The 26,375-nt window shown below is 37.0% G+C and overlaps 2 protein-coding genes and 3 long non-coding RNA genes across 14 annotated transcripts in view; 2 read left to right on the top strand and 3 right to left on the bottom strand.

Annotated features, from left to right (window-relative positions):
- The window catches only part of Ctps (CTP synthase), a 29,214-nt gene extending 7,068 nt beyond the window's left edge, over window positions 1-22,146 (bottom strand). Inside the window, exon 1 of one of the 2 annotated variants that reach the window (XM_014238267.3) lies at window positions 21,587-22,146. In XM_014238267.3, the coding sequence (XP_014093742.1) occupies window positions 21,587-21,752 (166 nt within the window). In that variant the 5' untranslated portion in view covers window positions 21,753-22,146. The remainder of the gene's footprint in view (window positions 1-21,586) is intronic. The other variant, XM_036370852.2, reaches the window with a different exon arrangement.
- LOC118682352 (uncharacterized) lies at window positions 777-10,159 on the top strand. Of its 7 annotated transcripts, none has more exons than XR_011397005.1 (4): window positions 5,314-6,405; window positions 7,864-8,381; window positions 8,450-9,074; window positions 9,161-10,159. It is a non-coding gene; the product is annotated as an uncharacterized lncRNA (long non-coding RNA). The 7 variants fall into 7 exon arrangements; XR_004978135.2 differs by lacking the exon at window positions 9,161-10,159 and having other exon boundaries at window positions 7,864-7,991; window positions 8,055-8,381; window positions 8,450-8,959; XR_004978133.2 differs by lacking the exon at window positions 9,161-10,159 and having other exon boundaries at window positions 7,864-7,991; window positions 8,052-8,381; window positions 8,450-8,959.
- Window positions 8,616-10,908, bottom strand: LOC138857807 (uncharacterized). The gene is made up of 2 exons (XR_011397008.1): window positions 9,484-10,908; window positions 8,616-9,400 (listed from the first exon to the last, which is right to left on the bottom strand). It is a non-coding gene; the product is annotated as an uncharacterized lncRNA (long non-coding RNA).
- LOC138857808 (uncharacterized) lies at window positions 21,067-23,732 on the top strand. Its single transcript, XR_011397009.1, has 2 exons — window positions 21,067-21,268; window positions 21,329-23,732. It is a non-coding gene; the product is annotated as an uncharacterized lncRNA (long non-coding RNA).
- Window positions 23,203-25,891, bottom strand: GlyRS (glycine--tRNA ligase). 3 transcript variants are annotated; one of them, XM_036370847.2, is made up of 2 exons: window positions 25,738-25,891; window positions 23,203-25,655 (listed from the first exon to the last, which is right to left on the bottom strand). In XM_036370847.2, the coding sequence occupies exon 2, from the start codon at window positions 25,395-25,397 to the stop codon at window positions 23,358-23,360; it is 2,040 nt and encodes a 679-aa protein (XP_036226740.1). In that variant the 5' UTR covers window positions 25,398-25,655; window positions 25,738-25,891; the 3' UTR covers window positions 23,203-23,357. The 3 variants fall into 3 exon arrangements, with proteins under 3 accessions (XP_036226740.1, XP_014093740.1, XP_014093741.1); XM_014238265.3 differs by having other exon boundaries at window positions 23,203-25,679; window positions 25,738-25,872; XM_014238266.3 differs by having other exon boundaries at window positions 23,203-25,676; window positions 25,738-25,859.
- Between the last annotated feature and the right edge of the window lie 484 nt (window positions 25,892-26,375).

Genomic DNA, 26,375 nt, shown 5'->3' with positions numbered 1-26,375 from the left:
GCAAATAGCATGATAGTGTGAACGACAAACGTACACACATAATGACACCATTCTTGAACGTTTCCCTACACACATATGGAAGCACTATGTGTATGTATGTTCACACACCACGAAAAATTGGAATATCAGCCGTCGCGTCGCAAAGAACGAAAGAAACGGTGAATCGGACGTCGGACCTGAGGACTGCGATGATGATGATGATGGCGTTTGCTGCGCGCAGAGCGCTAAGTAAGCAAAGTGACTGCGACGACGATAACGACGCCTAGTTGCGCGCCAAACAACAGATGCAGCTGGCGGATAATTTGACACGTTCATCGCGATGTAGGCGACGACAGTGAATACGTTGATTAAGGAGGTGAAGGAAGCCACAATCAAAGCGCACGACACACTTCAATGCAGAGAATCGACAAGGCCTAAAACGAACATGTGAATGGCGTCACAGGGGGATATGTAAGAGGAATTAGAACAGGACGATTGACTGTCGTTTGGACAGTCGTCGTTTAAAAAAGTAATTTTATAGCACAACACGGCACACAAAGCGCAACAAAGAATTATGTTTACTACATGTTGGTATTCACTCCATATTAACATAAAACATCCCACAAGCGCCAATAACTTAAAACGCTTAGGTAGATAAACTGGTACAAAAAATTGTGGCAGAAATATCGAGATAATCGCGAAATCAGAAAATTTTTAAATTATTTTAAATTAAATGCTAATTTAGTCCATGACCCATAATATAAACACATACATACATACAGAAGTTAATAAGATATAAATTCGATTGTAATCCATTCATAATTTCGTCTAACAATGGATGTTGAATTCTTTCGCAACATTTTTAAAAGAAAATTAAATAGGCAGATACACCCGAATTAACCCTGCCTTACTTGTTAATTGTAAAATCCTTCAATTTGGGTAGTTTCTAAATTCGTATGAAAATTAGTAGTATTATTTTTTACTTTCGCTTTCTAGATAATGGAAATAATGGTTTAATGTTCTATAACGACTGACGAAAAAAAAAGCGTCCGGACGAACACGGTAGTCAATCTTAGCGAGTTTTACGCACTTCTGAGCGTAGAACCGTACTAGGTAAATATGTAAGTTACAAAGTACACATGCACATGCAAGCACTTAAGATGTACCGAGCATCTCACCTTAAATTATTTGAACATACAAATGTATGCATATAGTATGCCGGTAGAAGACCTACCGAAAAACTAGAGAAGTCAGGAGGGGTGCCGAATAAGCAAGCAATACCAATTCCCATTTTCCAAAGATATGTAAGTATGTACATAAGTATATATGTATATGTATGTCCACAGACATCCCATACATATATGTATATACATATACATATGACTGTATGTATAGACACCCGTAGCTGTACATTTTGCTCGCTCGCTGGAGACAAGCAATGCCGCCAACAACGAACACATCATCGTCACCAACCATACTGCTGCCGGTGATACTAAAAGCAATATCAGCTCCGTAACTACCACAAAAATCACCAGCCTCCGCTGCCCTCGAAAGAAAACAGAAAACAACATTAAGGCTAGCGAAGCGTCAAAGCCAATGCAGCATAGTGAATGTGAATGGTCTCCCGTTATTGGCAACGAAGGCTTCAAACAGCAGTAATTGCAGCTGTCGCGTTCCTGCGCCCCAACGACACAGAGACATTGAAGTTAGTCGATCGAAGCGCCGCATGTGTCTGCATGTGCCCCTCGTGCCCAGGCCTCCATCCACTACTTCATCCATCTACACATGCAAGTGTGTATGAATATACTCAGTTCTATCCAAAGCTAGCGTTATGCGTTGCACGCGCTTTCTGACCGTTGTTGCTTTTGTCATGCTGTCGTTATTGCTTTTGTTGGGATTCGTGTCTACCGTTGATGGGTTTTGCTGTCGTTAGTCGTTGTTGAGTTTATGTTCTGTTTCTGACTGCTTGCTGCTGACTCGGTTACCACTATTTCGCGCTCCTTTGCTACTGTCACTTTGTTGCTTACTTTATGTTATACGTAACATGACTGTTGTTGTTCTTCGCTGTGGTGGTGAAGTATCTTTGTCGTATTCCGCACTCCATGCGCGATTCGCAAATTTTCCATGCCCTTTTGCAATATTTTCTACCCCACCTCACGTCACGACCCCGAAAGCCCCTGGCACCACAAACACCATCAACACACTTCCGTCTACCGTGCTACACTTTGCTTTTCTTCAATTTCCTTTTCTTTTTCGGTTTGTCCACGCAAAGTCGCGGCGTCAGTTTGGTAGCTTTGCGAATGATGAAGGCGGCGTTGATGGCGTGTGTTGTTGCTGGCGCTGGCGGCTTTACGTGCCGTGAACAAAAGTTTACTTCGACTGCCAGATTGCTGTTGTCGTTAATATTATTGTTGTTGCTTTCGTTGTTGTTCACGTCGTCGCCGTCACCTTCGTCTTTGTCGCTGCCGATGTCGTTTTTATTGTTATCGTTTATTTTTTGTGACTTTTATTTCTCGCGCTATAGCGACAGCAGGAAATACCTCGCCGCTTTCACACTCGTTCGCATCCAAACACATAACAACAGCAACAACATAGTTGTCGCTTCGCCTTTATGGCGGCTCAACAAGCAAATGGATATGTGCAAAAACGCTGGCGCGCAAAACTCAAAAGCGAAAATAAGCTGAAAACGTAGAGCACAGAAAAAGACGACAAAAAAATTAAAGCAGAAATGCCGCAGTCTGGCACTGGAGGCGCATACTGAAATCAAACCAAAGCAAATTGCTCCCGGCATGACAGCCACACAGTGAAGTATCAAAGGTACATGCATACACACGCAGTACTTGTACGTTTGCTATGTAACGTATGTATGTATGTATGTACGGCTTGTATAGCTGTGAAGTTGTGTAGAAAAGTGTGGGAGCTTGCGATAACACTGAGCAAACTAAAAGGAAACCAGAAGGTAGCGACGCACAGTTAATTCGCGGCCAAGCAAGTAGAAGTTGGCAAGCGTTCATTTGGGCATTCACAGCGGAATGTGCTAATAAAAACAACCATCGTCATCGGCTGTGACCAAATGCCTAGCAAGTAATACATATACATACATACATATGTAGGTATTGCGTCGAATGTCGACAAAAAACCAACCAAGTTCTTTCTGCAGAACATTTCATCAACTGCAGAGCAAAAAAAAAATGTAAATAAATGAAAAAACAACACCAACATTGAAGCACGAACGAAAAAAAAAAGCGCAACAAAATTCTACAAAGTTGCAAATTAGAGCTATGCGTCATCTTAAGTAATAAAAATATTGTGTATTAATGATCTGGAAAAACGATTAAAAGGATATTGAAATATAAAAAACAAATATGCGCCCCAAAAATATACATGCAAAATAGAGGAAATGAAAATTTTAGGTTAAGCGCTATGATAGCGACACATGTCATTAATTAAGCATAGCCCCACAATGCGAGGTTTATTCAAAAAATTTTCAATTTTGGAAAAATCCTTTTTTTGAGAAAAAACGTTGGAATTTGAAGGACCGGAATTGCTCAACTTTTCATACTTTGTCGTACCCATTATTTGGAGTATTTGAGAAAAAGTAATCCACCAATGAAAAATCGAAACTAATATATAAATCAGGATTTGTTCATAGATCGTGAAGTGATTAATATCTCCGTATAACTTCAGGTCCTTTCATATACAAATATTCAAAACTAAACTAAATCGTTTTTCTTAAAAACATAATAGTTATTAAAATAGTGGATGTTGAGAATGTAATAAGGCATTTTGATGGACTTATAAACCCAATCAACGGAGAGTGTATTTAAGTTGCCAGTGCTGATCAATGTCACCAACCTGATAAATTTTATTAAAATTACATAAGTATGTATAAGAAAATACTGCTTTCTCTAAACCTCTTGTTCCACTTACTGTGGATATTAACTATCTCCATTATATCGACAATTATTAAGTAACAAAACTCGTTTTAAATAATTGATTCCATTCCCACGTCAATAGGTCCTACCTAACCGAAACGGACCTAGATGTTCATTCGGCTAAGGACTGTCATCTCGGTAGCAATCTATACAAATATTTGTTAAATAATATTTTACAACGACAATAACATAAATTACAGATTTTGCATAAAACCACAATCACTGGACCTCTACTGGACTGTTAGAGGTGTATCAAATTATAATGTGTCCTAAGGATTTTATTTGATCTTGGTTATTTCTTGGCAGCGGGATTGTTTGTTATTCTTAAAATTGTGAAATAACAAATCAACTGAACTTATGTACAAACATACTTATGTACATAAGCGCGTACGAGTAATAAGCTCGAAAATTAAAACTAACTGTAAAGTAATCAAAGAAACAATATTGTGGCAAGTGCATATGAACTGAAGAGCCCGGGGGTGGCGCAGTTAAGCAAACGTAGTAATAACGGCGACGCCATACACTGTGCAAAAGGGGGCAACGAACAATAGGCAGGAAAGATACATGCATATACTTAAATATATTTAAATATGTGTACATAAGTATGCGGTTCCACCATATAGTCTCTATATAATGCCGTGGTATGGTATACATTGGGGAAATGATGTCAGGCTATCAAACAGACAGGGAGGCGGTCGCGGCGCGTGCACGGTCGGTTGGTGGCGGTTATGCAGGCGTCACATGAAACATAAAATCAATAAAACACACGCGCGCAGCAGACAAATGAAAAAGGACCCGTTAGTACCACGAGCTATTGGCAAAATAGTAGTAGCCCTTGCTCAAACACCACTATTTGGTGATGACGATGATAAAAGTGTCGGCGGCGGGTGCCAGCATGACTTTGGAATAGGTGATAGTGAGCGGGTATGTAGGGAGGACGCGCAACGCCTCAATCAAGTCAGCTAACTAACGAATCAGCACGCAAGCAAATAACTGGCTAACAACCAATGAATATATTCCTGTGGACTCAAGTTGGTTTGATTCTGGCGTTGAAACTCGGAACGATGAATGTCGTTAACGATGGTGACACGTTCACACACGCAAGCACATACAGACGCACGAATATACAGAACACAAAACAGACTTGAATTGCGCGTTTCACGTTCGCGTTATCACGTGTTAAAATATACACACTTCCACTGCTGATTGCAGTCGGCTCACAACTGAATTGAAAATTCAGCAGAGCAAAGTCACACACCAGCCAGCCAGAAAGGCAGGCAACACATTCGGCCATGCGGATGCAGGCAAAAAGTCAGCGAGGCAGTTGGGCAGGCGTTGAATTAGCAGCAAATAGCAAGCAGTAGCGTGTGGAAGCGCATTTGTGAAACGCAAACGCTTTTACCTCCTCCTTGCGCGCCAGCAACAGCACCAACGCTACCAACGTCAGCTCCAGCCAGACAGTCAACAGCCGCCATAAGGCTACGTCGCCACCAGAACCAAACCTTGCGCCCACTTGACGATGACGACAATGATGATGATGACGATGCAGATGAGAGAGGTGAAGCCCGCGGCGCGACATGTTGAGAAGGGTAGAGGCGAATAGCGTGTATTTGCGCGCTTTAAACGCTAGGCTTGTGCGGCTCGTGAGCATACATTTTGGGCTTTTCAAGTGGAGCGCATATCGTGCATATTACATACATACATATGTTCCTCCAACAGCGGTGCCAACAATGACGAGCATAACAAAACCACAGCACACGGCTCACCGCGGATTGCACACAGCAACACAGCCGCAACGGTGAGGCGTTTGTTGTTGTTTTAGCCACTGCCATCACACTGCTGCTGCCGTTGCTACTGCTCACAACGGCGACGATAATGATGGTGATTATGATGACGCTAACGCAAAGAGGATGGATGGCTGATGACTGGCTGTTTGACTACACCGAGTCGAATGTGGGGTTATAGCAGAGGCAAAAGTCGACGCAGCAGAACAACAACAGCAACTACTCGAACAGGGGACGCTGCTGACTGACTGACACAGCGCGCGGCTGTTTGTCAGACCAAAGAAGGCCGAGCCGTGAGGGGTAGAACTCGGCCACCGTGTACGCGCACTCTGAAATTCGCCAAGCGCAAATTTCAAAAGCGAATGAAATGGAAGCAAAACAAAGTGAAAACAAGCAACCGCTAGCAATGGAGGCTCAGTATAAGAAAAATCAAAAAAACAAGCAGTTGGCGCGACGACACAGCACGCTCTGGCTGGATGGCTGGCTAGCTGGTTGCATGGCTCGTTGGTTGGTTGGCTGACAAAATAATTCCAAATGACGGTTGGCAGGCTGGCACTGGCGAGCGAAAAATAAACTCAACGAAGCAAAAAAAAATGAAGTGCCGCAGCGCACCACCGCAACGCAATAGCAGACAAAAACAAAAAGAAACTAAAAACGCAATGGAAACGGAAAAAATCAGCAAACAAAGTGAGCGAGCAGGCGAAGAGGCAAGTAAAAAAATTTACAGCAAGTGTATGCGGCTTTGAATGACGCTGCGGTAGGGTAGGTGCGCACCAATGTGGCGAAAAAGTGAAGCAAAAAGAGTAAAAGAGTGACAAAAAAAAAAAAGCAAAGACAAAGAAAAACGCGGGGGGCAGCAAAATTAAAACGCTTTAGCGACTAACTGCTGGTGCTGGCAATCACCAACAAGCGAGCTAGTGGCGTTTTTCGTGACGTTATCGACATACACACCCACTCAAACAGCAGAGAATTTGTGTGCGATCCAACGATACGAACAAGGAGCACGCAAAAGGAAATTACTACGATGTCGCCGCCAATAGCGAGAGGTGATGGCGAAGAATCAACGCGAAAATTGCCCAGCGAGCCGACTGTCCATTAGGCAAGTAAGAAATAAAAGCAAAAGTAAAAAAGAGCAACGCAACGACGTAGCTGAATGGATGATTGCCTGGCTGGCTCGCTGGCTTGATGGCCTGCCGACTGGTTCATTGACAGTCACCGCCAGCGCAAGCAAGCGACGACTTCAATACATTATTCTTATTTGCCAATAAGCGACTGAATGTAAATAAGAATAGCAGTCAGTGTATGCATCTATGTGCTTATGTATGCATAGAAATTTGTACAAATGCCACATACTAAATGACTGGTTGTCTAGCAGGCAGGCAGAGGGGCAGTGGCGGCTGCTTGAGCAGCGTTCGCAATGGTGGCGGCGTTGATGATGACAATGACGATGGTAAATGACGCTTGGCAACGCGCAACAGCAGAAACACCAACAAGAAGCAAATAAACAATAACAAGCATTGAAACTGCTGCGGCAGTGACGGCTGGCCAAGCTTGTTGGCACAGTCATATGAGAGCAACAGAGCGGCGACACGGCACGTATTTTTGCCAGCGCAAGCAGTCAGGCGAAGGAAGTTCGAATGTGCAATGTGCACACGCGAGGGGTCTTGGATGACGTATGATAGAACGACAAGCAATAGTGTTGTGAAAAATGAAAACCAAAAACGCGAACAGCTTTTCGCAGACAAAAATGGAGGAGAGAGAACTTGGTCACAGTGGCAGTCGCAGTCACGGTGTGCAAATTACGGTCAGCGACGGCATAGCAATAATCACAGCAACATAAATGGTCTCGTCGTCCCGAGCAGGGTGATCTAAGCTAAGCTGCGTAGGTCGAGGGAAACAAGGGTTTAGACGAAATCATTAAAGCCTAACCGCGCAGAAATGTTGCTGCTGACGATAACGGCTATGGCTAGTGGTAGCTAGTGTCGTTCTGGTCGCAACGTTGGCAAATGGATGGCAGTAAAAATGCGTTGAGTTCTGCTGCTGAGCAGAAAAACAAGGCGCATAAAATCGCAAAGCATTTTTTTTCTATTTTTGTATTTTTTATTGTTATCATTTTTTTCGACTTAAACATTCCCTTTTTACCCACATACATATGTATATTACAGCTGGCATTCTCGCACAACGCAATCGACAGCAGCCAAGGCACACTACTGATAAACCTGTGGGGGAAAAACATACATACATCTGTATGTATATAACGAAAGCATGAAACACACGACCATGACATATGAATGTAAGTATGTATGGTATGCATTGAAATTGCACACACGCAATATTAAAATAGCACTCGCAGCAGTATGCAGTCAGCCATTAAGAGCGAAACGATGCAAAAATGCTGTAGTTGTGAGGCATGATGAGGTAGAATGGAGTGACCGGTCGCCTGTCGCTGGATGAAAGTAGAGTCCGATGGGTGATGTTTTTATTGTAATCGCACATTGTACTTTCATATATTACTGACTAGCAACGTGATGATGGTGATGGTGATAACGATGATGATGTAGCAGCCATGGTTGCTATTAGTTGACGTATAGTGTGATGCGTTCTCCAGCACATAACTGCCTGACGAACGGCGAAATGAGTCGTGAAGCCAGACACTCCTTCAACGCGGCTAATGACGAAGCAGGTACACATACATATACACACATAACACATGTCAATATATTGCAGCTCATGTGTTCATAAAATTAATAGGTCTCCGAGGAGCGTGCACATGGGTCAGTGCGAGCTAGCGGCCGATTTGACTAGTGTCGGCTTTACTGCAGACCGACTGCAGATACGAGCCGTTACATTCGGTCAACGCGTAACACTCGCCGCGCAAAGTTGCCAATAGTTGCGGTTGGGCGGATAGGAAACGCAACAGATCGCCAAACCGACTGACGATTCAAACTCACTGTCTACGTGCACTGTGACATTGTTGAGAATGCAGATGCTGTTGCTGCTGCTGTTACGAACGGAAGTGGGCGCAATGAAGAGTGTGTTGTTTTCCAGCACAATGAAGTATGATAGATTTTTATGGTATGAGTAAATGTACATACATACAGCTATGCACAGAGAAATAGCACTTCCAAATTTTTTTTTCAAACGATGGTTTTTTGAAAATTTTTATGTTAAAGTGTTTTTTATTTATTTTTAGAAACTTGGTTTCGATGTGATATTATATAAAAAAGAACAAACACTAAATTAAATTAACTTATTATCATTTGGCATTTCTTTTTTATTATGAAGTTCACCGATTTCGGCAGTACACAGAAATAGCAGACTTTCGGAATTATGTAAACGACTTTGCGCTGACCATTCCAATTTATCAATATTTTCGGTATATGGTATAACCAAATCTTTACTGCTTTAGCTACATGTTTCGGATCATTATTATGCATAAATATCAAATATCATATATTACAGGAATTGATTCCACACACTAAAATCAATAACTTTCTTGAACAACTTTAAATCAAATGAGAAATAATCAATAATAGCCGAACACCTGCAATGGCAATATGCAAGTTACCAAAGAAATTGCCAGCCACAAAATACTTAGTTTTATAATGGGACATAGTTTACCAATGCATGCTACTTCAGAGCTGTTTATGCTTTATGCTCTTTTTCCGGAGTCTGCAAGAAGTCATAATCCAGCGCTAACCACTAGGAAGATTACATTTAGTCTACTGTCCAATCATTATTTAATAAATTTTTTTATCTAATTTTACGAAATATCATTCATTTACCTCCCTGCAAGCCATTTATCGGTTAAATCACCGGTTAATTACCCAACAGCGCTACCAAAGATTTCTGTTCAAATTTCTCGTTCCCGAAACTCTTGTGTACGTGGGATCCATAAATAAAATGATCCGAAACTCCTCTCTTTGCCTTCTGAGAGAGCTCATGAACTTTCAGTGCTGCCAAAAAAAAAAACCACGAATCCATGAGCTACTGAACAGATGACAAGCAAAACAATAAAACAATGAACCACCACTAAGAATCCCGCAGAAATAAATTGCGAAATCAGTGGGTAATTTGTGAGATCAGATTTTTTGGTAACTTTTACGTATATTTCTAATCTTTATTTAAAAAGATTTAATATAGTTTTGTTTTTAAGAAAGATCGGGTATTTTGTAGTAATGTATTTTGGTGTAATATTTATTTATAGAGTGTATAAAAAAGAAATAAGGTTCATGTTTAGGTTATTTAAAATTATTGTAAGTATTTTGAAATATTAAAATATTTTGTTAAATTTAGTTTTAAACGTTAATTTTGAAAATCTTTTGTGATTAAAATATACATGTACATATATTTAGACGTCATATAGGATATCTAGCTTGTTAAACTAATTTTAATTATGTATATTTTTCTGTAAAATGGAAACCGAAAAATACCCAAGAAATACATTAAAAAATCTCAAAACTTATTTCTTTCCTTAGTGGCACCACTGTCAAATGTTATAAAAAAAAATGTGGACTTTGACAGCGCTCTCTCGAATCAAAGAGTTTCGGATCATTTTATCCATGGTGGTATCGTTCATCCCTCTTTTACGCAAATGCCTTGTACGATGTGTATGTACATCAGTAGTCGACATAAAAGGTACTGCGACAGTGTGAGTGAGCACAAAAATTAAGATACCCACTGAGAACTATGTATGTTTCCATTTTTAGAATATTATTATTTTTTCCTGAAAAAAGCAATTCCACGCTTCGTTTTAATTTTATATATATTAATGAACGCTTTCGTCCAGTGTTTCTCTCCAATAAAAATGGCGACTGTTGCTTGGCAAAGCGTAAAACGATGAGAGATGCCCACATTTTACTTGGCCTCGCGTCGGAAACTTTTTACGTACTCATACAAAAGCGTAAATCTTTTTTTTTTAATGTCAAAACAAAAGTCAAAGAGAAAATCTCTAGGTACTAAAATTCCTACCAAATCTGTTGCAAAACTATAAAATTATCTTATCATCAAAACATAGGGTTTTCAGATCACATTTAGAAAATATTGGGACGAACACAGATTATAGAACAAAATCGAATCGACGATAAATTGCCAGTAGCAACTACACAACGAATTCGAAGTTGCTAGAATGTTTAGTGTCGATCTACTATATAAGGGCTGCCAGATTGTGCAGCAAACATAGTTCTAGTTAGAGTGTTGTCGTGTTAAGAGCAATTGATATATAAGCAGTAAGTTGTAAGCTCGGATAATAAGTAGTAAAGCGTTAAGTTTTTGGAATTGCCGATCGAAAATCCCGTTACAGTATGTACTTACAAATAAACCGTAGAGGTCAATTAAATTTAGCTACATGCTCAACCTTACTTTTTTTCAAGCCAATCGAATATTTTTAACCACTACCTACGAAATTTTCCCTTTGAAGGTCAGGCGGGAATATATTACTAAAAATTATTGTCACATTGTCAAGAACTATCTGAGCGGTCGGAAATCATCCGTACTTTTCGAGGTCAAAATTCTAAGAAGAATTAAACGACTAGTTTCGAAGGTGTCCTCTCTTCACTACTGTTGAACTGCTATATTTCGAAACTCCCTCAACCACCAGAGTGAATTTCTATCATCTTATATGCAGATGATTGTACGATTGTCGTCAGGTAATGGAATTGATGACATGTGTTCGTAAATAAACAGCTATCTTACCGATCTTTTTCGCTTCTTCTCTGCAAGGAGCCTGACACTCTCCCCAACTAAATCAGAGTACAGCCTGAATCTTAATATCCTTTCAAGTCGGTAGCTAGAAGTTCCTGGAGAAAGGACAAAGAAACGTTGTTGGCAACATACGAAGCAATCGGCCGGCCGGTTATCAACTACGCTGCAGCCATATGGTCGCCTGGATGTAGTGAAACGCAGACGAAGAAGCTTCAGACGTGTCAGAATACTTCCTTCCGTATATGCTGTACGGGATGTTTTCTCAGACTATGAACGCAACAAACTTCAGACACTCATTGACCACCAACATTGCAAGCTCAATGAATCCCACTCACACTAAAGTCCGGCCCCGTAGAAACAGCACGTTTTCTGGGCCCACTATGGATGACTTCGATGACAACTAACTTGAACCTTACCACTTAAGCGGGAATTAGATAACCACCACAACAACAACATTGTCAAGTTGTTAATTGACATGTCGCAAAAGTTAAAGTTTTCATTTACCTGACGTCGATATCATTTTGTTTTCTTAGGGCGGAGGTTGTAGGTGTTATACCTAAAAAAAAATATATAATATTATCAATTATTTAAATTAAAACTAAATTATTTTCTTGCCCATGCGCGTCTTTTTCTTTCATTTAATGTATGAAGTTAAAGAAATGCGGGAAAATATCAAATTTTTGACCCTTTCAATCTTTATTTCACAGTTTCAATTATATTTAGATCTCTCATTTTCCACACATTAAGCAGGTGGCTCCCATTCATGACTATTTTTAAGTTAATACAAGGTACAATTCAAAAGTTCCAGGACTTTTTAAACAAACGTGGCTTCAGTGGCGCCATCTGTCTAAAATTGTTATCCCTCAATTGTGTATTCTTCAGTGTTGTCGTATAAAATTTATATAACAGCTGAGATATCGCGCTACATGTGACATTACATTTGTAGTGTCGGTCGGAAAATGAGCATCGAACAAAGATCAGACATTAAGTTTTGTTTTAAACTTGGTAAAACTTTTACCAAAACTCATCAAATGATGAAACAAGTTTATGGCAATGATTGTCTATACGGCTATGGGTATTCACGAGTGGTTTAAACGTTTTCAAGAGGGACGGGAGGACTTGGAAGACGACGAACGTACGGGCCGGCCAAAAGATGTTGTGGACGAAAAAACACGGAAATTGTGCGTTAGTTCATTAAAAAAAAAAGAGCCGAAATCATCGCTTAAATATATGGAATCGGAATTATCAATATCCGCAGCGTCGATTTATCGTATTTTGACAGAAAATTTGGGCCTCAGAAAGGTTCGTGCTCGATTTGTCCCGCACACTTTGAAACAACACGAAAAAGACCTCAGAATTCAACATGCAAGAGACATCATTAAAGAGGCCAAAAAGGACCCAAACTTTTTGTATTCCCCTGATATGGCACCCTGCGATTTTTATTTGTTCGGAAAACTACATTTGGCCATGAAAGGAAACCGCTATGCTGACGTTGATGCCATCCAAAAGGCGACGACCGCCATCCTCAACGCTATACCGACAAATGACCTAAAAAAGTCATTCGATAACCTTCTTGAACGTGCAAAACGTTGTATTCAGGCGGAAGACTATTTTGAAGGCGACCAATAAATTTTTCAAAAAAAAAACAAATAATATTCGTTTTTTAATAAAAGTCCTGAAACTTTTGAATTTGCTCCTTGTAGCAAACAATTCAGATTAACTTTCATTCTAAATACATTTAGCAAAAAATATTACCTACGAAAATATTTTTGAACATGATTGTCATCATATTTTTTAAGTCAGTCGTGACCAATTTACTTGTCAATATGTAAGAATGAAATAGCTGAATTCTTTAATACTGTCACCACTGACCGTCAAATGAACAGTAAAATGACTGTCAATATTTACGATTTTTCCAAAAGCAAATTTTGTATACGTCGAAAAGAGACAGCATATATTTCCATAGAAGTTTCGAGAAGTTGTGAAATACCTATGTAACTATTATTCCGTGCGATAAACCAAAAGTGTTGCGTGCTCCTGTGCAATACCTCTTTTTGTTTTAAAAAAAATAAATAAATAACGAAAGAGTCTTCAAATATAATATACGTAAGTTATTATTAAGCTTCAGATAAAATAACATTTTTAGTTAATTTTCATTTTTATTTATGCACTTTTAAATTCAGAAATATCCATGAACTGGAGAAACACTTTTGAGGGAGCAAGCATGGAATCAAGTGAAATTTTCTTCTCATAACTTATTATTTAATTATATTTATGTTGCACTCTTTTGTAATATTTATGTACTTTTATAATATTATAACTAATTTTGATTAAAAGAAAAGGAATAAAAATTGTATCATACACTGCGCAAAAGAATTTTTCACTTGTGATATATTTACAGTCATAACTGACAAATTGCAGCTATGATAGCGTTTCCATCATAACTGACAATTTTCACCTTTGATGGATTTATAATCAGCAATGACTTAGGAAAAGAGTGAGCAGTATAGATACATAGTGAATCAACTCCGAATATCCATGTGTTAAAGGGAGATGCAAATAAAGTAGCAAAATCACACAAATGTGTTTGTTTACATCAGTTTTTCAGATATAACTGTCATATTACCGGTCAGATGACTGTAACTGTTCTTGTAGGGATTATACGAAACTCTTTGATTCAAGAGAGCGCTGTCAAAGTTCACATTTTTTAAAACATTTGACACTGGTGCCACTATGAAAAGAATTTAGTTTTAATATTATTAATGAATTTTATCTTAATTTTTCGGTTTCCAAACTACACATAATTAACATTGGTTTTAGAAGGATATATTAGGCCCTAATATATATGTTTATTTTATATATATAAATTTTAGTCACAAAGGATTTTCAAAATTAACTATTTAACCTCAATATAACAAAATATGTTAATATTTCAAAACAATTTCATGTTTTAAATAACCTAAACATGAACCTGATTACTTTTTCTGTGCAAATTATAAAATTAATAAACAAAAACTCTTTGATAATTTATTCGGAAATCAAACTTTAAATAACATTTGCGGCGAATTCTAACCAAAATATGTACAATTATACGTTGACATTTGATAGTTTTAAGCAAAACAAATGTGCAACAATTACCAGCTCTTTCTTAACAAAAATCGTATTAAATCTTTTTAAGTAAAGACTAGAAACATACGTAAAATTGATTAAAAAATCACAAGTAACCTACTGTTTTCGCAATTTATTTCTGCGCGATTCTTAGTGATAGTTCGTTGTTTTGCTTGTCATCTGTTCAGTAGCTCATGTACTTTCAGTGCTGCCAAATTAAACCACGAAATCATGAGATCTCTCAACAAGCAAGTACAGGAGTTTCGGAGTTCATATCATCCGTCGATTGCAGACTGATTTCATCGTAAACTCTCGTCTTCTAATAGAAAAATTCGATGTACGCTTTTGTATAAGTACATTCACATTAAAAGTTTTCGACGCGAAGCCAAGTAAAATATTAATCAACTCTCATCTATTAGAAACACTGAAAGCAAAGCGTTCATTCTGGCATTGTTTTCTGCGCTTCGTTGTTTCAGTATGAACTGTCACGTAATGCGAGGAAAGTTGTATGTGAATAGGCCTTTAGTGACAATCCGCTTGTATCCGTATACGATCAATTACGCTCTTTTAGCAGATGCTAAAGTTTTGCCCATTCCTGCTCTAAAACGAATAATACAATTTGAAATTGTCTTCAGCATGTATAAAACCGTTATCAATAAGCAACGATCAAAAATCAAAAGCACAAGAAAAATACAACATGAATAAAGTAGCAAATACATACCATATGTAAGTACACCGGCTACTGATCATTAGTATTTTTTGGATACATACTTACATTGCGGTGCACCGCTGCAGTTCACACATGTAAATTATTTCCAATATTTAAACTAATGCATGCAATTTTCATATCGTAATAAAATGTAGATATACGTACACATAGCCAATAAAGTCTGCGTTCACCCGACACTATTTTTTAAGAGAAGTAAAAACACAATGTAAATAGGTAATTCAGTTCATATTTTTTACATGTATTTCTTTTTTATATTTTTAAGTTCAAAATGCTAAAACAGAAATGTATATTCCTATTTTCATTGTTGTGATAACGGGATTTTAGTGTAAGAACAAGTAAACATATTCACCATTAAGTCTGCGTTCAGCTTTAAAATTAGTTACAAAAGTATGAAAAATGATGAAGAAAAATTAAATTCAATATTTTGTTGGATAGCCGCGTTGTTTTAAAACCTCGCTCAATCGATTTGGCATTGATCTTACCAACTCATCTGTTTCCTCAGCTGTAATCTGGGACCATGCTTCTTTCATAACACTTCGCAAAGCCTCTTTACTTGTTATTGTATGCTGACGAATTCTCTTCAGCAGATCCCATAGATGCTCAATAAGATTGAGGTCAGGTGATTGAGGGGGCGTTTTAAGTTGTCTAGGAGCATTGTACAAGAGTCAAAGTCTAACTATTTCCGCAGTATGCTTCGGGTCATTATCTTGTTGGAACCAAAACGTCGAAGATAATCCAAGATTCTCTGCACTTTGTTTCAAATTGTTTTTTAAAATGTTCAAATTTATTACCCATTTATCCATTGTGGATTCAATAAATTCAAGCTGACCCGCACCACCAGCCGCCATGCAACCCCACACCATAATTCCGCCACCTCCGTGTTTAACTGTACCAACATTTTGCTTTTCAAGGGCAGTACCTGACTTGCGCCACACAATTTGTCGACCTTTAATGCCAAAAATGCAAAATTTACTTTCATTCGAAAATACTACTTGTCTAAACAATTCCGGCGACTTATTTATATAATTATGAGCAAATTCAATGCGCTTTCGCCTGTTTACAAGTGAGATATACGGTTTCTTTCGAGCGACTCTATCATGATATCCAGCTTTTCGTAAAATTTTTCTAGCAGTTTCGGCACAAACTGTTAAATTTAATGGTTATATTTACGTTTTCAATAATCTTTGTGGACGTAATTCGAGGGTTAACTTTCACCATATTTATTATTTTCCGTTCTTCCCGGGCTAATAATATTTTCGGAAGGCCAGATCGCGGTTTTGACGTTAAAATTCCGGTTTTTTTAAAATTGGCTGGACACAAGAATACTTCCAATAGTTTGCAAAATTATTCAGAAACGTTCGCCATCTTTCCAAAACTTAATAATAATTTTTCTTTCCGACAGATTAATTTCTTTTCCTTTGGTTTCCATTTTTTTAAATATTATTAAAACTCGTCACGAGCTCTTTAAACGACTTATTATATTAAAACGAATAGAATCAACGCAAAAAGAAGGAACAAATTCATGAGAAGTAACGGTATTTCCAATTCAAGCTAACTGAACGCAGACCTTCTTACACTAAAATCCCGTTATCTCAAAAATTAAAATAGGAATATACATTTTTGTTTTTGCATTTTGAACTTAAGAATATAAAGAAATACATGTAAAATTTTTTAACTGATTTACCTATTTACATTGTGTTTTTACTTCACTTAAAAAATGTGTCGGGTGAACGCAGACTTTATTGGCTATGTGTATATACAGTGAATCAATTAAGTTTAGGTACAGTAACAATTCGTACCAAAAATCGTTCAAACAACTAGTTTCAACAAAAGTTAAAAAAAACCGTTATGTATATTCTTAGAACAGCATTCGCTGATCGTTACTGAGTGATTTTTGTGCCGTTATCTATCTTGTGGCGCCACTTTGACGCTGTGACTTAAAAAAGCAGCCAAAAATACTCAAAAAAGTTTAGGTACAGCTCATTCAGCGTATCATGTTTGTTGATTTTGTTGCGTTTAATTAATTTTTTTTTAATAATTTGTGTAAGGCGGAGAGAGAACTACACATAATCAAATGTAAAAACGTAGAAGTGTTAAAGCTTAGTGTAATTAGTAGCTGAAATAAAAAAAATGGGCCGCGGTTAGAAAATTAATATTAAAATTATATTTGGAAAATAAAACTTAACGTGAAATTGGCAACTTAGTAGGGAAACGTCATTCTAGAGTTTATAACATTATAAAATCATATACAAATAACGGAGATCTAAATATAAAACTGAGGTCGGGCAGACCTAAAGCTTTGACACCCTACAAAGAACGTAATGCCATCGTTGCAGTTAAACGAAGTCCGCGTATTTCAGCAGTAAAGATTACGAATAATATAAACGTCGAATTTAAAAAAAATGTAAATCCTCAAACTGTGAGGAATGCGCTGCACAAAGCTGATTATTATGGCCGAACTGTGCGACGTAAACCATTCATATCAAAAGCAAATAAGAAAAAACGATTACATTTTGCTAAAGAGTATCTTGACAAGCCAGATTTGTTTTGGGAGAATGTTGTATTCACCGACGAATCAAAATACATCATTTTTGGGTCGGATGGAGTAATAAAAGTGTGGAGGCGTGCCAATGCAGAGATGCAAGAAAATAACTTGATACCTACAGTCAAACATGGTGGGGGAAACATCATGGTTTGGGACACGTTAAAAGCCGCTACAGAGACTGAATGGGCCAAAATTACAAAGTCTGACACTAATGTGCTAGTAAAAAGCATGCATTGGCGTTTGCAAGCAATAATTAAAGCTAAAGGAGGACCAACAAAGTATTAAAAATAGCATATGTTTTCTGTATCAATTATTTCTTAAATCACTTTCGTTTTTGTACCAAAACTTTTTTGACGTGAAATTAATGGATTTGATGTTTTTATTATTATATTTTTTGTGTTAATATATATAATAAAAAATTAACTTTTTAATAATTTAAATAAAGAAATTAGAGGTTTATTGGAGAAAATGCCTTTGTACCTAAACTTAATAGATTCACTGTATATATATGTATGATGATTAGGATGATTAGGATGACGGATGAGTTGAATTGGGAGTGACTGTCTGTCTTACCGTCAGTAAAAATCCATGAGTGCGTGAGTAAAAATTATATATATGTATATATATATATATGATTAGGATGACGGGATGAGTTGAATTCGGATTGACTGTCTGTCTTTCCGTCAGTAAAAATCCATGAGTCCGTGAGTAAAAATTGAGATATCCTGATGAAACTTGGTACACATGTTCCTTGGTAACTAAGGTGAATTAGTATTGCAGATAGGCGGATTTGCACCATTGCCACGCCCACAAAACGCCATTAAACGAAAAACTATAAAGTGTCATAACTAAGCTCCACAATAAAATACAAGGTTGTTATTTAGTTCAAAAATTTTAAGTGGCCGTGGCTCAGCCCTCTAATAAGTTTAATGTACATATCTCCCAAACCATTCAACCTATATTAACTGATTCCGCACAGGGAAAATATTTTGGGCCCACTCTGTGAAAAAGGTTGAATTCGGATTATAATCTCGTCCACTCCCCATATAACGGTTTTGTTAAAGATGATGTCAAGTTTGGACGATTTAGGTGAAAACCCATCGGCAAATATGTGATTTATTTTACTAAAATTGAGAGAGCGTCTAATAACGGTGCAATTTTTGCCTACAATTAATGAAATTGCGTGAAAACTAGCCTTAGACCCCATATAAGTAATATCAGGATTTTCAAACATCTAGTTAACTTTACTCCTTATAAATTGGTGAGTGATGGTATGTGAGGTATTTTAATAATTTGTAGTAGTGTCAAATATACATGAGCATGAGTTATATATTTATAAAATTGCTTGATTTCCTACAAGTATCCTCTGGTTGACGTTTTGCACCTGAAGATATTTTAATGGCTTTGGTCCTGGCAAGTTGCACGACTATGATATTCGGTTACTTAGCTCTTCCTTACTTGTTCGATTTACTTATAATGTTTTTGAAACTTATATTGTTCATTTCATTCACTAACACGTCACTTAATTGTTTCTATGCATTTAATTTTTATTAATTATTATAAAAATAGTTTTAATTTATTATTTAACTTTTATTGAATTATATTTATTCACACAATAGCAAAAGGGTTGCATGCTAACCAGAGAACGTAAATGAACGAGAAGGTGGAAGTGAGGTGAATTCCCCGACAGAAATTTTACAAACGTTCGCTGTCAAACCTGCATCCTCTCGTTCTTCTAAGTTCTCTGGTTGTACATCGTGAAAAAAAGTGCTGTCACATTCTCCCCAGAGCCCACACCTCACTTCCCATTAAAAACCTGTGGACCTATAGAATTTACGAAAGTGCAAAGTTTAATATCAACAACATTTTATACTCTCGCAAGTTGGAAGTATTGCATGCATTACACACAATCACAGGCAAGAAGATACACCGTTATTAGAAAAATAATTCAATAGCATTTAAAACAATGAAAATCTGAGACCATAGTTTTATAGACAAATTTAATTTTTTTAGATAAAAGTCTGCTTACAAGTAGTAAAATGACAATTCCCTACGTAATAACCAAATGCAAAAGTGTCGGAAAGTTACAATGTTTTCGTAAAAGTTATTCTATTAAGTGTTATTAAATTTAGAATATCGAATCTCGCTTAAAAGAAAACAAATAAGCCCCTCTGAAATGAAAATAATAAACTTTTTGAAGAAGGAAAAACATACCCTGTAATCGGTCGAATTGCTGGAAGAACACATTCTTTTATTCCGGCGTTTTATACCTCGGCGCGTCCAGGGTGCCCAAAAATACTAGCACAGTGTGAAACTCGTAACGTTTTGCAAAGTATGTAGCAAAACTTTCGATATACTGCATCCAAAATCGATCAAAATGTTAAGAAAAATTTGAAGAAATCGCTCTGCACTGACATCATTCGCAAAATTAAAAAACAAAACCGGGTTTTATTGTTAAGTCACACACTATAACTCATTCATATTGCACTTAAATAAGCCCCGGGAGTTTTGGCAGAAAGTTATATTTTAGTAACTAACAAAGAGCGGTAGAATTTGTTCTTGTGACTCCTATTTTCTACAGGATAACGGCCCGAAGCATCCAGCAGACATAATTAAACTTTAGATACTCTACAAACGTTCCCAAGCAGCTTCAAACACCACCAGAATCACCAATTCCCACAACAGCCGGTTCTGCGATACCGGAATTGACCCGGATTTTATCCGGCCAAGGGCTGTTATTTCGGCGATCTAACCCTGTTTGGATCGGTAAGTTCTAGATTAAGTTTGTCGTCATTGGAGCAACGGCTAGCAGCAGGGTTGCTCCGTATCCTCCTGACCCGTGCTGGCATCGAGTCCAACCCGGGCCCCGAGGAATTCTACCGCTGCGTTTGCGCTAAAAGGCTCCATCCAAACTCCACCTCGGTTAGGTGCAATACATGCAATGGATGGAGCCATCTTAAGACCTGTTCAGTCTGACCATAACAAAAATTGTGTTAAAATAAAATTAATATGTAGAAACATTGTAGTTAAGTGTAAGTGTATAATAAGTGCATAATATAAAAGAAAAATTAACTATAAATCGAGAAATTGTAAGATAAAATTTGAGAAATTTTTAACTTAAAATGCAAATATCTCGAAAACTATAAGTTTCCGGCGGCTATATTTATATATATTCTTTATCTGGAGAGTCTCCAATCCTATCCAACCATACCTCTAAAGCCGACTCAAAGTTTTTATTAAAAAATTACCAAAATATTTGTCCGCAACATTCTTCTATTCATTTCACTATAAACTAAGTCTATTTCACGATTTAACCAAAGGTTTTACGTTTTTGCTTACAATTTTCATGCTGACCTATGCTTCTTTTTCTCAACTCAAAAGAATTACGTCACAAGATGGCGGTTGGCGTAAACTTGTATTCTATCATTCAACAATGACAGTGTCCAAGGAGAGTGTTGTGGTCAACCCAACAGTTTCTTGTAGGGTTAGTATCAAGTCTTTAAAAACAAAGAATAAATAAAGCTGTTTTTGTTATTTTTTTTAGTAGCGATATAGACCACGTGAACATTTAAATCAACAAATGGTTCTAAATTTGGAATTTATAAATGAATACAAAAAAAGCTAAAATCTACGCAAAAATATTTTGTATGCTTGCCAATTTACATACATATGTACGTATGTACATATCGTCTATGAGCATTAAATTGTTAGACTATTTTTCACAAAAGAAATCTTGACAACCTCATATAAGTATATATAAATAAATTGGAAGATAATTGATGTAAGGAATTCTATTACTTACCATGCTCATAAGGTGAAAATGTTCCTGCATCTATATTGATGTATGGATCTATTTTAATTGACGTTACATTAAGACCACATGATTTTAACAAGGTTCCGAAAGATGATGCGATAACACCTTTACCGACACCACTGATAACACCACCAGTTACTAAAATATATTTCATCTTTACAAAGTAAGGAGTCTTCACTTTCAACGTAAAAGTTAGGAATGCGCACTGCAAGTTTTTTTTAGAAAATCTGTCTATGAATACACTTGACAAGTGTAGACTTGTGATAGTCTGGTTTCTGGCTAACCAAGCAGGCGGTTATAAAATTTGCAGTGACTTTTTTATGTTAGTCAATTAATGATTAACCGCTTTATTTCTAGTTTTTGTAACATTAACCGCACTATAATCAAGTCAAAACAACAAACAATTAATTGCGTCTTTCAAAAACTTTTCATAGAAATATACCACATGTTTGAACGGAAACTCTTGCACGCAATACAAATAAGAACGGACTTTTGTTAACTTTTTTACTGCAAGATTGATTTTATTTTACAAACGCACGCCAAATGCCAATTCGCATGGGATCCATATGAAAGTAATGCCAGATTTTTTACATATCTTCATATATTATATGCTCTGTTAATGAACATGATGTGTGAAATAAAATGCTATGTTTATTAAATAAGTTAACATAATAATATTTAATTACGAAAAATATTTAGGACACTAAAAAGAGACACTAGATCTTAAAAATTATTAGCCGGGAAAAACTGAAAGAACTGTCAAACACGGTATCGTTTTGGTCCATTTGGCTGTTTTTTTTTTGGGGTCATTGGGGAACCACTTTGTGAAATGATCCAATTCGAATGCAATACTTTAGGAAATTTTGTTTGTCCAATAAATGAACAGGTTTTTTCATTATCGCCACAATCATATACAGTGGCAGCGTTGCTAAATGGTTTCCCCTACTCTTCTCCAAGTAATCAAATCTGGAGCACTAAACAGCTGTGAAATTTGGAGAAGTTTTCAGTGTTGCCAGCAGTGAAGATTTATATTCGAAATTAAGTTTTTTTTATTCAATTAGATCCTAAGAAACCGCTGGTAGCGCTGTTGGGTAATTAAAGGGAGATTAATGATTTGTATGATGACTTAACCGATAGGTGACTAGCAGGGGATATTTCAATTACTTTAAAGAAATGACGATCCCTACTTCCTGGGAGATTTGGTGATTTCCTTTCAAAATAAAAAAAGGAACGAAGTGTATGTATTATAGACATTTAATTGCGGCAAGAGTTAGTTTCATCATATAGTTTTATTATAATTAAAATTTTGTTACTAAGAATTTTTAAATCTTCCTAAAATCAGAAAGAAAGTTAAGATACTGTCAGAAACATCAAATTTCCTGTATTGTTTTTAAAATGGCTTCTTAATTATAAAAATCATTATTATAATAATAAATTATGTCGTTGCGTCTTTACCAAACTATTCTATGCCTCTGATCCAAAAGTGATCTGATCAAGTGAAGGATACAACTGGTTATGTAAATTAAAAGTAAAGTTGGTTAATTAACATGGAGTGAGGTCAATATTATATATAAAATAATTAAGAAAAATTATAATATAATAAATTTAATTCAGCACAGAAAACAGAACAGAAAACACGACGCTTTTGTATTTATATTTTCGCTTTCAGCCTAATATGTATAACGTAAGATTCTAGAATTACAAAAATCGACAACTTTACAAATTTTTATATCATTATAATTGAAATGCACGGTTTTATTCACTTTGTAGCCTCTTGCTGTTCAAATACGGGGTATTTTTCAATAACTTGAGGCCAATGCACTTTTCCAGTAGATAAATTCTTAACAACTTCTATAACTTCATTGATGCCAATACGGACCTGTTTAAGAGAATCGCGATCTCTTAAAGTTACAGTATGTGGTTTCTTTAGTGTATCAAAGTCAATGGTAATGCCAAAAGGTATGGCAATTTCATCAGTTCGTGCATAACGTCGACCAATAGATCCGCTTGAGTCATCCACTTTATGTGAAAGCTCTGCCTTGGTTAATGCAAGGGATAACTGACGTATAAAGGGATTAAAATCAGCGTTATTTGACAATGGCAGTATTGAGCATTTCAATGGCGCAACCACGGATGGTAGTGTGAAAAAACAACGCTGTTCATCACCTTCACGACATTGGAAATTCTGCTCAAGCAATGCGTACATAATACGGCCTACTCCGAAAGATGGCTCAATGACACTTGGTGTAATTTCCTCAACGTGAACTGTTTTAGTGCTGTGTTTGACGAATATAGTATCACGAGTCAATTTGAATTCACTACCATTATGTAGAGAAAGAACGTATTCTTGTTTTTCTTCTAAATTCTGTTCAACTTCTTTCACATCCCTCGTGGAAAGCTTAGATAAAGCATCTGTAATTGATTTAGCATCTTTTTTAAAAGTTTTGCCCAATGTTTGTTTGTTCGGTACGATTTCAGACACTTCAATGGTTTTGGGTTCATGTAAACGCTTTTCAGCCACCAGCCTAACCCCAGTTGCTTGAGTGTGCTGACCTAAGTCGTAAGCGGATCTATCAGCACAGCCAACGCATTCTACCCAGCCATAGCTTGTAAGACATTCTGCGTCCCAACAGTCACAAGCGTAATGGGCCATTTCATTGTTCATATGCTGGCGAAAACGAAGACATTCTTGTTTTATACCTATTGTCATAAGAAATTGGTGAATTCTTGTCATATAGTAACCCAGTGTTTCATTTGCCACCAAATTGTTTGCTACAGCTTCCCCAATTGATATTTTTTGAGATGATTTGCCATCCATTTGATTGCATGCCGAATAAAGTGTTAAAAGAGTATCGGCTATACTTTCAAATTTGGGATGATTTTTAAGAGTTGGATCACAAAAATATTCTATTTCCGCCATTGTAAATTCACGAACACGAATTAGTCCAGAGCGGGGCGAGATTTCATTTCGGAATGAATTACCAATTTGAGCAACAGCGAAAGGCAACTTCCCTTGGTTAAACTCAAGTAATCGCTTGAAATTAACAAAAATACCTTGTGCTGTTTCTGGTCGTAAGAAGCCTTTTACTATACCAGTAGGGCCAATTTGAGTAGCAAACATTAAATTAAATTCAATCGGTTCAGTCAAATCATTACCAGTTAATGGGGACTTTATGCTGTACTTTGCAAGTACATCAGACATCTCTTGCTTATTCATGCCATCAAGCTTAACAACAATGTCTTCACAATCGGCTTTTACTTCTGATGTTGAAGTTTTCTCCTTTGACAATTTTTCCAAAGCATTCTTTATCAAATGATCAAGCCGGAAACACTCACCAGTTTTAACATCTTTCACCATTAAATCTGCAAAACGATCTACATGTCCGGAAGCTTTCAGAACTGGTTCTGGTGTTAATATTGAGCAATCCACTTCAAGCATTTGCTCTTCCAAGACGAAAAATTGACGCCACAGAGAAAGAATGTTTGACTTTAACGCACAACCCATAGGACCAAAGTCATATTGGCCCGTTATACCACCGTAAATTGCAAAACTTTGGTCATAAAAGAAACGACGTTTAAGCAAGTCCTCCATTTTCGATCGATCGAATGTTACGACGCTTGGAGTAAGTTCTAACTCACGGTCCTCTAATATCTTTTTACGGGCTTTTAATTCAGCCACAGCACGTTTCACATCTATCTCAGGCGCACCTTTCACTTTTAGTTCACGCACCAAATTTCCTTGCTCCAGCACTGCAGCACGCAATGGCGCTAACTTTGCTTCGATTTCTGAATTACTCATATCGGTAAGGCGTAACCTTACTTTTCGTTTGGTTTTCTTCGTACCCCAATTAGAGTTTTCAGGTGCTAATATGTCAGGTTTTACACTATTGTTATTAATGAAATCTCCAATATGGTTTTGGATACTAAATTGAGCTTTGTTGGCAAAGTTCAATAAGCTACCGCTAATACAATATTTTGTTTTCGATTCCAAATTATTTTGATGAGATTTCCACAATTTCACTGAAGTGGAGCGTAGCAGTGGGAATGCTCTAATTACCTGCAACGACATTAATATATTCTTCTTTTAACAAACCACATTTATTCAATTTTATATCACATTATTTTTTCCAGCGACTCACCGTTTTTGTGAAAGGATTTTACACGCGTGCAAATAATTTCATCGATATGTATGTCGACAACAAAGTTTTTAGATGACATTACATCAGGGTTGCAGGGATTCTATTATACATCGTTTAGGCGGAGAACGTATATACGAATACCAGAACATATCAGAATCGACGATAAACTGTCAGAAGCAACTAGACAGCGAATTCGTAGTTGTTAGAATGTTCTAGTAGCGAACTTTTGTTAAAAATTTACTATATAAGGGTGCCGGACTGTGCAGTAGACAGTTCTAATTAGAGTGTTGCCGTGTAAAAAGCAGTTAAGCCATAAGCAATAAGTTGTAAACTCGAATATCGAGCAAGAAGTGTTAAGTTGTTGGAAATATAAGTAGAGATTAGTGTATAGCCATTAAATTGGGACTTTAATTTAACAATCCAGTGATCGAACTCAAGAGTGAGTTACAGGTAGACGATTTATCGAGAAATCCGTTATACTATGTTCACACCGAATTGAAATCCTCTTGAAAACACAATTTGTGGATTGTGGAACCAAACTCGTTCTGACCGACATTGTGTGTTTTCGATGAGTTTTCATTGACAGTTCACACATCTATTTGTTTACATTTGTTGTGTACCCTACAAGAACAGTGACG

The sequence above is a fragment of the Bactrocera oleae genome, chromosome 6 (genome assembly GCF_042242935.1).
Source record: "Bactrocera oleae isolate idBacOlea1 chromosome 6, idBacOlea1, whole genome shotgun sequence".
Taxonomy (NCBI): Eukaryota; Metazoa; Arthropoda; class Insecta; order Diptera; family Tephritidae; genus Bactrocera; species Bactrocera oleae.
This window is presented reverse-complemented; position numbering and strand designations above follow the sequence as displayed.